The following is a 12,085-nucleotide window of genomic DNA, read 5'->3' on the forward strand; positions in this document are numbered from 1 at the left end:
GTCGTTGCTGCAAATGAGAATGTGTTCTCAGTCAACTTACCTGGTAAAATAACGGTAAAATAAAAAATAAAATAAAAAAGTGGTTCAACATTCAAGTGTATTTTATTGACAACATAGAACTGCTTGTACAAGGCGACGGTCGGTGGAAGTCTGTCGCCACCAAGTGGACAATTTGTTTTGTTCCCTTGTGGCATCAACGCTTCTTGAGATATTTTATAAAAGATAAAATGTTATGTCAATATTATTATCTGCAAATTGTTTCTCCCACCCGTATTTGATAGATTATTACTCCAATTTAGCTGTAAATCTGGTTTTAACTCAATAAGGATTTGTCTAGTTTCCGATTGGAGGGCGGATGACCGCGTGACTTTGTATCCTACCAATGTGTTACATTGTATCAGTGAAAAGTGTCTTTTCCCGACGTTGATCAAATCCCGATCTATGCCACCATTTTTTAACAGCATCATAATCTTTGATATTTGATGTAAAGTTTACATAGCTCATTTGGCTGTAAGCGTTTCCGGATTTGACGTGTCTGAGAACGGCACCTTCCTCCCGAAAGCATTGCGGTATCGCTTCTCGGCCTTTTGGCTAAGATCAAGTGTAGTATCTGTTGTTGTATTTTGCCGTCTTCTGTACACAAATGTCATAATTTAATCAAATTCTGGCTGTCTGTACCGTTAAGGTTCATGGTGGAATGGGATAATAGTAAGCCAAAAGCTGAAAGTATCCCATTACATTTTAAGAAAATAGTGGAATGGGCAAAGAAAACCCCTGTCTGCAAAGTAAAAGAAAACGTAATCAACCACAGATTGCTATACGAAAAATTAATAGAAAATTGTCGTCCTAGAGACCGATTACCAATATCGCCTTCCACCTGGCTACGGACACAATTAAAAGGTTTAGACAACAGACTGAAAGATTTTAATTGGCTTGTTTTACACAGACGTCTTCCGGTCAGATCAACATTATATGATCATAATTTGACCCTGAATAAATTTTGTCCCAGGGACAATTGTTTTGCAATTGAAACAATTCCCCATGTTTTATGGGAATGTTCTTTTGCCAAATTGGTTTGGAGAAAAATTAAACAATTTTTTGAGATTTTAAAAAACATTGATTATGAAGGGGTAGCCAAACTTGAACTAAAAAATGTGGAAAGGGTGCAATTATTAGCATTAGTGACTCTGGTGTCCCTTATCAAGACCAAACTTTGGGAGGCCAGATGTGGTGCGGTCAATGACACCCTCAAGTGGTCACCGACGGGATTAGTTGAATTTATAAAACAGGACATTTGGAAAAGAATACATTTCGAAATAGATAAGTGGGGCATTGTATCAGTGAAACAGAAATGGAAAGGGGTTTACCCTTCACTTTAAATGTTTTTAGAGCCAATTGAAATGTAGGCTAAGCCTTTGTACATATTTGATATACACTGAGGTTTATTCAGAATTCACTTTGGTATATGTATATGTTTGTATTTATAGAATTCTTTGTATTGTTTTTTGGAGATTATTAGAGGCAAGTTAAACTTGAATGTAATAATACTGGTCAGGTTATGCAGAACAGCTTTTTTTGAGTAGTCTTGCTATTGTTATATTGTTACACTACTTTTGGATACTGTTTTTATGAATCGATGTCATGTAATGCACTGATTTTGTAATTGTATTTCAATGAGAAATGTAAATAAAAATTCTTTTTCCAAAAAAAAAAAAAAAAAAAAATCTGTTCTTATCAGTTTAATATCTGATACGTCCCCTATCTGGGGACCATATATTAAATTGATTTTTGGAATAGGGAGATGGAATAGGGGCTTGCTCCGTCCACTCCACGCATCGACCTGGTATTGCAGTACCTCCAGGAACGGTGCACCCCCTGCCGTTGTAAAGAAAAAGCAGACGAAGCCAACCGGATGGTTCGTTTATTATAGTCATGATGGATATTGCGTTTAATTAAGCAAGTCTATGTCACTAGATAGTGTTCAGTCACCCATTTAATCAAAACAAATTCAAATAGTTTTTGATGCTTTAATGCCGTTTTTATGTGTATAATATGATGTACAAAAATATATATGAGCTGTTTTCAAAGAAAATGCAACAATAAAACTTTTCCATAAGAAAATATATGTTCTCTGGGAGACCCGCCAGGGACCTGTGGAAGAAAACAGGCCCTGATCTCATGTCCGCCAGCAGGGGAAGACCTAACGCCCCAGCTCGTGCTGTTATGGGGTGGGCCGAAGGCCTCCACAAAGCTCTGGCCCACCCTCACGTGTCTGAAGGACGCACTGTGGTCCTCCCGCAACCTGCTGGTAGGGAAACGAGTCCCTCATGGTGTACTCTTGTACTATTTCAATCAGGAAACAACTGTCTTTACCTACTAGTTTTTTTGGAACAAGGTTGTCGAGTTTCAAAACAGCGTCCATAAGACCTACAGAGCTGTTGCAAAACAGGAAATGGATTTTCAAAATGTAGTTGTCTTTTTAAAACATAAATACATTCATCAAAAGAACACGACTGCTTGCAACAACAAAAAAGATTAACGCGACTATACTTGTCTCGTGTCCAAGCGGACAAAACAGGAAGTTAGTTTTGTATTTTAAAAATCCCAGTAGATCTATACATTTTCTTTGCAGTCACTAAAATCATGATGATCAAAATTGGAAGTGCAACTATCCAAAGGTACAGAATTATGGGAAATGACTCTCACTAAGCATATTTCACCAAACAATATTACAAATCAAATTTGATACCTGATTTCAAAAAAATATTTCAAAAATAATCAGATTGTGTGTGTGATTCATTCATCAGATGTACTAGGTGGGTATAGGAAGAAGAAAACCTCAAGTATAAAAAGCAAGGCAGGTATAAATGCAATACTTCCAAGTGCACAATAACACCTGCTGGTTCAGGCTCTCTTCCCATTTCCACCTGAGATCTGCAGAGTTATCATCGTGGACAGGTACGCCCCAGTGGATGACAGATCTGCAGAGTTATCATCGTGGACAGGTACGCCCCAGTGGATGACAGATCTGCAGAGTTATCATCGTGGACAGGTACGCCCCAGTGGGTGACAGATCTGCAGAGTTATCATCGTGGACAGGTACGCCCCAGTGGGTGACAGATCTGCAGAGTTATCATCGTGGACAGGTACGCCCCAGTGGGTGACAGATCTGCAGAGTTATCATCGTGGACAGGTACGCCCTAGTGGATGACAGATCTGCAGAGTTATCATCGTGGACAGGTACGCCCCAGTGGATGACAGATCTGCAGAGTTATCATCGTGGACAGGTACGCCCCAGTGGATGACAGATCTGCAGAGTTATCATCGTGGACAGGTACGCCCCAGTGGATGACAGATCTGCAGAGTTATCATCGTGGACAGGTACGCCCCAGTGGATGACAGATCTGCAGAGTTATCATCGTGGACAGGTACGCCCCAGTGGATGACAGATCTGCAGAGTTATCATCGTGGACAGGTACGCCCCAGTGGATGACAGATCTGCAGTTATCATCGTGGACAGGTATGCCCCAGTGGGTGACAGATCTGCAGTTATCATCGTGGACAGGTACGCCCCAGTGGATGACAGATCTGCAGTTATCATCGTGGACAGGTACGCCCCAGTGGATGACAGATCTGCAGAGTTATCATCGTGGACAGGTACGCCCCAGTGGGTGACAGATCTGCAGAGTTATCATCGTGGACAGGTACGCCCCAGTGGATGACAGATCTGCAGAGTTATCATCGTGGACAGGTACGCCCCAGTGGATGACAGATCTGCAGAGTTATCATCGTGGACAGGTACGCCCCAGTGGATGACAGATCTGCAGAGTTATCATCGTGGACAGGTACGCCCCAGTGGATGACAGATCTGCAGAGTTATCATCGTGGACAGGTACACCCCAGTGGATGACAGATCTGCAGAGTTATCATCGTGGACAGGTACGCCCCAGTGGATGACAGAGCTGCAGAGTTATCATCGTGGACAGGTACGCCCCAGTGGATGACAGATCTGCAGAGTTATCATCGTGGACAGGTACGCCCCAGTGGATGACAGATCTGCAGAGTTATCATCGTGGACAGGTACGCCCCAGTGGATGACAGATCTGCAGAGTTATCATCGTGGACAGGTACGCCCCAGTGGATGACAGATCTGCAGAGTTATCATCGTGGACAGGTACGCCCCAGTGGATGACAGATCTGCAGAGTTATCATCGTGGACAGGTACGCCCCAGTGGATGACAGATCTGCAGAGTTATCATCGTGGACAGGTACGCCCCAGTGGATGACAGATCTGCAGAGTTATCATCGTGGACAGGTACGCCCCAGTGCAGATCTGCAGAGTTATCATCGTGGACAGGTACGCCCCAGTGGATGACAGATCTGCAGAGTTATCATCGTGGACAGGTACGCCCCAGTGGATGACAGATCTGCAGAGTTATCATCGTGGACAGGTACGCCCCAGTGGATGACAGATCTGCAGAGTTATCATCGTGGACAGGTACGCCCCAGTGGATGACAGATCTGCAGAGTTATCATCGTGGACAGGTACGCCCCAGTGGATGACAGATCTGCAGAGTTATCATCGTGGACAGGTACGCCCCAGTGGATGACAGATCTGCAGAGTTATCATCGTGGACAGGTACGCCCCAGTGGATGACAGATCTGCAGAGTTATCATCGTGGACAGGTACGCCCCAGTGGGTGACAGATCTGCAGAGTTATCATCGTGGACAGGTACGCCCCAGTGGGTGACAGGGTTGGGGTCAATTCCATTTCAATTCAGAAAGTAAATCCCCAAAAAATGTTCCTCATTGAAAAGCATTGCAGATAGTTGTAATTTCAGTGTACTTCCTGAACTGAAATGGAATGGACCGAAACCTGGTGAATAACGGTAGTCCTATTACCATCGTGACAACAGACTGCATACCCAAGAAAGAACATTATGTGACACCGGTGTATGTTTGGATAAAATAATTCCTGGAACATTGTCATGACAACAATATTACTGAACAGGTTGAAATGAGAAAAAAACAGAAGAAGAAATATTCATGCATAAAAAACACTTTTTCATCAGGCTTTCACGACTCAAACCTCTTACCTCATTTAAAATATAGCATTTTCTTCATACATTACAAACCATTACAACCTGTAGCAAATAACTTATATTGCACAGACATATGAAAATCAAACACTAAAGTGAAAAGTCAACTGAATAGTGCTGGTGCGTGAACTCTAAAACATTCACGTGGTTCATCAGTAGCTATGGGAAACGTAGTTCTTTTCACACTGATCTACAATAGAAAATGTCATTTGAATCATCTAGGCCTATTTTGAACAGTAAAAAGGACTTTGTTGCATAAAATCATTGTAGAAGGAAAATATACTATACAGTAAATAGATCACAAGAATGAGAATATTCCTCAAAGTTCAAAATGTCTGAAACAATTGCAAAAGAAGTAAGCGCCATGGTGTTAAAGCTGGCAAAGTTGAAATGGCTGAGAGAAAGAAAGGCGAGAGGACAAAGAGAACACAGAGAGAGAGAGTGCACTGCAAGACGCCTGGTACAGTTTATCGATGTAGTGTGAGAGCATATTTCCTCTGAGTGTTTATATTCTATTCATAGCTATGCCACCCTGTCTGTTCCAAAGCTCCATTGGCTGGCTTGCATATTCTCTTGTATATATTGGCATTAAGGGAGGCATGTCCTGTGATTCACACGGCCAACATTGGGCAGCAGAATCTTTTTTTTTTTTTACCAGCGTCGAAGCCCGGCAAACTATCCTACGAAGTTGAGAGATGCAGACACACAATCGCCTCTAAAAATAAAATAAAAAGCTTGCATTTAAAAATAAAAAATCTAGTAGAAGGGCTGACATTCAAAAAAAAAAAAAAGCCTTTTCAAGTCAACTGGTACCGACACTCTTCATGATGTTAGCTGAACCTCAGTCTACATTGAGACTTCCAGGATCTCTCCATGTCTATCTTTAGCCTACCTGCCACTACAAAACAGAAGAAAACATGGTATTAAAGGATGGAATAGACACAGCTCACGCATCTCCTCAAAAAGGGGAAAAGCATACTCGTAGACAAATAAATGACCTGTTGAGAGAAACAGGAAACATTCGAACAACAAGTGGGCGATATGTGGCATAAATAAACCAGATTCAGTCATTCATGTAGTCGGAGACATTAAAAAGCCATTATGTTTTGGGCTACATCATTTAACTATTCTAGCGCAAAACAAATGACCTATATGATTAATTAATTATTTAAAAAGAAATATATATATATATAAGCCAGCAAAGAATACAAGGTTAGGCCGTCTTGCCTTTCTCAAAGGTGTGCTGATTCGTTAAGAGACTTACCTCTTGAAGTTGCAGGCAGACTGTGACATGACATAATCTGTGTTGAAAATATGAGGACTAACCTTCAGCCCTCCTCCAGGCGGAGACGGTCTCATCTCTTGTTTCTCCATCTCCTTATTCTTTTTATTTCTCTCAACTGCTTGGGGGTTTTTGACACCCCTGTAGGTTGTCTAAGAGGAGATGGAGAGGTCAGAATGGCAGCTACAGACACACGGCTCTGTCCCCACTGGCACTCTATTCCCTATATAGTGCACTACTTTAGACCAGAGCCCTATAGAACCATATTCCCTACATAGTGCACTACTTTAGACCAGAGCCCTATAGAACCCTATTCCCTATATAGTGCACTACTTTAGACCAGAGCCCTATAGAACCCTATTCCCTATATAGTGCACTACTTTAGACCAGAGCCCTATAGAACCCTATTCCCTATATAGTGCACTACTTTAGACCAGAGCCCTATAGAACCCTATTCCCTATATAGTGCACTACTTTAGACCAGGATCCTATAGAACCCTATTCCCTATATAGTGCACTACTTTAGACCAGAGCCCTATAGAACCCTATTCCCTATATAGTGCACTACTCCTGACCAGAGCCCTATAGAACCCTATTCCCTATATAGTGCACTACTTTAGACCAGGATCCTATAGAACCCTATATATGTGATGTGATCTTCCTGTCTGGGTTGGCGCCCCCCCCCCCCCCTTGGTTTGTGCTGTGGTGGAGATCTTTGTGGGCTATACTCGGCCTTGTCTCAGGATGGTAAGTTGGTGGTTGAAGATATCCCTCTAGTGGTGTGGGGGCTGTGCTTTGGCAAAGTGGGTGGGGTTATATCCTTCCTGTTTGGCCCTGTCCGGGGGTATCATCGGATGGGGCCACAGTGTCTCCTGACCCCTCCTGTCTCAGCCTCCAGTATTTATGCTGCAGTAGTTTGTGTCAGGGGGCTAGGGTCAGTTTGTTATATTTGGAGTACTTCTCCTGTCTTATCCAGTGTCCTGTGTGAATTTAAGTATGCTCTCTCTAATTCTCTCTCTCGGAGGACCTGAGCCCTAGGACCATGCCTCAGGACTACCTGGCATGATTACTCCTTGCTGTCCCCAGTCCACCTGGCCGTGCTGCTGCTCCAGTTTCAACTGTTCTGCCAGCGGCTATGGAACCCTGACCTGTTCACCGGACGTGCTACCTGTCCCAGACCTGCTGTTTTCAACTCTCTAGAGACCGCAGGAGCGGTAGAGATACTCTTAATGATCGGCTATGAAAATCCAACTGACATTTACTCCTGAGGTGCTGACCTGTTGCACCCTCGACAACCACTGTGATTATTATTATTTGACCATGCTGGTCATTTATGAACATTTGAACATCTTGGCCATGTTCTGTTATAATCTCCACCCGACACAGCCAGAAGAGGACTGGCCACCCCTCATAGCCTGGTTCATCTCTAGGTTTCTTCCTAGGTTTTGGCCTTTCTAGGGAGTTTTTCCCAGCCACCGTGCTTCTACACCTGCATTGCTTGCTGTTTGGGGTTTTAGGCTGGGTTTCTGTACAGCACTTTGAGATATCAGCTGATGTACGAAGGGCTATATAAATACATTTGATTTGATATATATAGTGCACTACTTTAGACCAGGATCCTATAGAACCCTATTCCCTATATAGTGAACTACTTTAGACCAGAACACTATTCCCTATATAGTGCACTACTTTAGACCAGAGCCCTATAGAACCCTATTCCCTATATAGTGCACTACTTTAGACCAGAGCCCTATAGAACCCTATTCCCTATATAGTGAACTACTTTAGACCAGAACCCTATTCCCTATATAGTGCACTACTTTAGACCAGGATCCTATTCCCTATATAGTGCACTACTTTAGACCAGAGCCCTATTCCCTATATAGTGCACTACTTTAGACCAGAACCCTATTCCCTATATAGTGCACTACTTTAGACCAGGGCCCTATAGAACCCTATTCCCTATATAGTGCACTACTTTAGACAAGGGCCCATAGTGTTGACTACACTGTTACAAGTCTAACGTCTCTTATCATGTGTTCAGTTGAAACGAGTTAATTCATCGTCTTCAGTTCACTTTATTGATCTTTTCAGAAATGGGTCTCGCATAATTGAGAGAATTTACAGACAAGAGTATTACTAGAATACAGGCCTACATGTGCATGTCATGATCTGACTAGAAATATTATGTTGAACGTAATTCTATTTGTACGGTTAAACGCTAGATACAGAAGGGTTGCAAATCAAACTGAGCTTCCTGAAAGAGGATAGTGCTCGCCATTGGGCAGGGCAGCCAGTTGTCAGACTTCCTGAAAGAGGATAGTGCTCGCCATTGGGCAGGGCAGCCAGTTGTCAGACTTCCTGAAAGAGGATAGTGCTCGCCATTGGGCAGGGCAGCCAGTTGTCAGACTTCCTGAAAGAGGATAGTGCTCGCCATTGGGCAGGGCAGCCAGTTGTCAGACTTCCTGAAAGAGGATAGTGCTCGCCATTGGGCAGGGCAGCCAGTTGTCAGACTTCCTGAAAGAGGATAGTGCTCGCCATTGGGCAGGGCAGCCAGTTATCAGACTTCCTGAAAGAGGATAGTGCTCGCCATTGGGCAGGGCAGCCAGTTGTCAGACTTCCTGAAAGAGGATAGTGCTCGCCATTGGGCAGGGCAGCCAGTTGTCAGACTTCCTGAAAGAGGATAGTGCTCGCCATTGAGCAGGGCAGCCAGTTGTCAGACTTCCTGAAAGAGGATAGTGCTCGCCATTGAGCAGGGCAGCCAGTTGTCAGACTTCCTGAAAGAGGATAGTGCTCGCCATTGAGCAGGGCAGCCAGTTGTCAGACTTCCTGAAAGAGGATAGTGCTCGCCATTGAGCAGGGCAGCCAGTTGTCAGACTTCCTGAAAGAGGATAGTGCTCGCCATTGGGCAGGGCAGCCAGTTGTCAGACTTCCTGAAAGAGGATAGTGCTCGCCATTGGGCAGGGCAGCCAGTTGTCAGACTTCCTGAAAGAGGATAGTGCTCGCCATTGGGCAGGGAAGCCAGTTGTCAGACTTCCTGAGAGACATTCAGTACAGTTCATGCAGACAGATAGCCGTTGCCAGGTTGTCACTAGTTACCACAGCCACAAAGTCATAAACACCACGTATTTCTACAATTTATCTTCTTAAAATATTATTTTAAACCTAACCATAACCACACTGCTAACCTTATGCCTTACCTTAAATTAAGACAACAAAAATTAGATTTTTTTTCCTTTCATGAATTTTACAATTTAGCCAATTTTGACTTTGTGGCTGTGCTATCTAGTGGGAACCCAGTTGCCAGCTGTTTGACACATGCTGGATTATATGACCTCCAATGTGGCAAGAGGCCTGGTCCCAGATCTGTTAGAGGCATTAAGTTCCAGTATATAGTGTTGTTGTGTCGGGGAAAGCATATAGCCTGGTTCCAGATCTGTTTGTGCCGTCTTGCCAAATCCTGTGGTCAACGGAGTGACAATAACCATTGGAGCTGGCAAGACAGCACAAACAGATCTGGAACTAGGGTAAGGAACGTTTAAAATAAAGTTAAGACAGAATGACAAAGTGTGCAGCACCAGAAGTGAGAGGTGGGTCGTGTGGGTGGTGGGAGGAAATACCAGCCGAGTCAAAACATGGAGCTAAGAACACGGTCTTCATACTCACCTCGATGCTTTAGTAGGACGACATGTTTTATGGGTTGGATACAATTGGCTTTGACTGAAGAATTTCTGTATAACAGTAAAAAAAAAAAAAATACCCACCAGTCTTATGAGGAGCTACTAAACATTATGATTGAAGAGACTTTAGTAGCCTTGCAACAAAGGGTACAAAACACTATAGATTGAATTTCTAGATTGGATTTCTTGGTTCAAGGCTCGTTATATTCGGCTAACCTTTTCACACTACGGAGCGGAAATCAAGCCGAGCTGCAGTGTGCTGACCTGGTTACACGGCACATCTACCGTACAGATGTAGGATCTTCATTTGAGCCAGTTTGCTACAGCCTGAACATAATCATGCAGCAACAGGAAATGTGAATTATTATGTGGATTATAATTAAATTGAATTTTTTTTGTAGGAGTTGATACATTTTTCGTAAGGGAAAAATCGAGTCTGAAATATCAGTGGAAATTACAAACTTCAGAAGACTTTTTAAATCTCAAATATACTGCAAGTTCTCCTGCAACAGGGTGATCACATTAAGATCCTACATCTGTAGCTGCTGGAACCGTACTGGGAAGGGATTGGAGCCAGCGCAGTAGGGGTTTTCGGTCAGTTAACACGATAGTGTAATAAGGGATAGGTAATGAGATGCCTTCTCTCTTCTCCCAGCAGACTCCACTCTGTCTCAGGAAGCTCTTCTATACGAATAACAAGACTGGGAGAGTGGCTGGCTGCTGAGATGAACTGGTAGAGTTGGGACAAATAAACCATACCGATCACTTATCACAGGCATTTTGGCAGATATCGTTCATTACGATAAGTAGCCTATACTAGAGAAATGTGTTTTGAAATTAAATGTTTTCTAATATGACTGATTGTTCATGGAACAATAGATGGCTACAACCATACAACTAGTAGTAGTAGTTTAAAGGATTTTTTTTTTTTTGTACAAATGGTGCACATTAAATGTTATCGCATAAATTCAGGCAATTTATCACAATATGGATTTCTGTCTGTATCGCCCAGCTCTACTGACTGTTCAGTGGTTGTCTACAGTACGCCACTTAGAAGACACTCATCCCAGCTAAATGACTCATGGTACAGTGGTGTACAGGATCCCTGTGGGAACTGACCCCACAACCTCACCACACCCTAATCCAACTGAGCCACACAGGACCACCATGTGTGGGCTATATAGGGCTGGTTTCCGGGACACAAATTAATCCTAGTCCTGGACTGAAAAAAAAAAGAATAATTTAACGGTGAATCTCCATGGAAAATGCTTTTCGATCCTAGACTAGGCTTAATCTGTGTCCGGGAAACCAGCCCTTTGCTGTACCAGTGTAAGCCTACCGTATATGGTTGTCATAACAACTTGTCCAAAACAGTCATACCTCTTTCTGCCTCTTCTCAGCGGCCTCTGCCAGCTCACGTCTCCTTGTCTCCTGGCAAGGAAGCAGAACATGTTGAGTGGGAGGAAAATTTAAATAAAAAAAATATATAATGTTAAATGAAATTAATGAGGAGGAAAAAAATATTCAAGTAATGAGAAATGAAGAGCAGAGACCTGAATGGGAACGTATAATTCTTATTGTTTGTGTTTATTGGTTATGCTGTTTTATGTTACATTGTTTCATTTTGTAATCCAAATATATGTACAATTTGTTTACGATGTTGACCTGAAACATAGACAATTGTGTGTGTGTGTGTGTGTGTATACACAGCTGGCAATATATATATAAAGTGTAGCTCGCTAGTTAACGGCAGCAACCAAGCTAATAATGAACCTAGCTACAGTAACAAGTTACTTACTCGATCTGGTGAGGTGGACAAGTCGTTTCCAGGTCCACCAAGGCACGGTAAGCACATCCCCATACTTGAGCAAGGAAATCAACTTTTTAGTTTCAGTGTTGAATGTTTGTTGGCTACTTGACTAGATTGAGCTAGTTAACGTTAGTTCGCTAAATCTAGAAGAACCCAGCAGGCAAGGTTAGCAAAAGTGCCTAGTTAGTTACTCTTGTGCACATCGACAAAGTG

At 42.9% G+C, this 12,085-nt stretch overlaps 1 protein-coding gene, 1 non-coding gene and 1 pseudogene across 3 annotated transcripts; 2 read left to right on the plus strand and 1 right to left on the minus strand.

Annotated features, from left to right (window-relative positions):
* Positions 1-571: 571 nt before the first annotated feature.
* On the plus strand, positions 572-740 carry LOC120066812 (annotated as a pseudogene).
* Positions 741-1,692: 952 nt separating this feature from the next.
* LOC120066903 lies at positions 1,693-1,877 on the plus strand. The gene has a single exon (XR_005478879.1). It is a non-coding gene; the product is annotated as a U2 spliceosomal RNA (small nuclear RNA).
* A 2,883-nt stretch (positions 1,878-4,760) lies between these two features.
* On the minus strand, positions 4,761-12,085 carry LOC120066510 (small VCP/p97-interacting protein-like). Of its 2 annotated transcripts, none has more exons than XM_039017928.1 (4): positions 11,861-12,085; positions 11,443-11,493; positions 6,365-6,534; positions 4,761-5,998 (listed from the first exon to the last, which is right to left on the minus strand). In XM_039017928.1, the coding sequence occupies exons 1-4, from the start codon at positions 11,921-11,923 to the stop codon at positions 5,989-5,991; spliced, it is 294 nt and encodes a 97-aa protein (XP_038873856.1). In that variant the 5' UTR covers positions 11,924-12,085; the 3' UTR covers positions 4,761-5,988. The 2 variants fall into 2 exon arrangements, with proteins under 2 accessions (XP_038873856.1, XP_038873859.1); XM_039017931.1 differs by having other exon boundaries at positions 6,427-6,534; positions 11,861-12,084.

This window comes from Salvelinus namaycush, chromosome 21, assembly GCF_016432855.1.
Source record: "Salvelinus namaycush isolate Seneca chromosome 21, SaNama_1.0, whole genome shotgun sequence".
NCBI lineage: Eukaryota > Metazoa > Chordata > Actinopteri > Salmoniformes > Salmonidae > Salvelinus > Salvelinus namaycush.

Coding starts and splice junctions, on each gene's coding strand:
- LOC120066510 (XM_039017928.1), bottom strand. CDS start 11,923: ATGGGGATGTGCTTACCGTGCCTTGGTGGACCTGGAAACGACTTGTCC. Junction 11,494..11,860: donor TGTCCACCTCACCAGATCGA/GTAAGTAACTTG, acceptor CTTCCTTGCCAG/GAGACAAGGAGACGTGAGCT. Junction 6,535..11,442: donor CTGAGAAGAGGCAGAAAGAG/GTATGACTGTTT, acceptor ATCTCCTCTTAG/ACAACCTACAGGGGTGTCAA.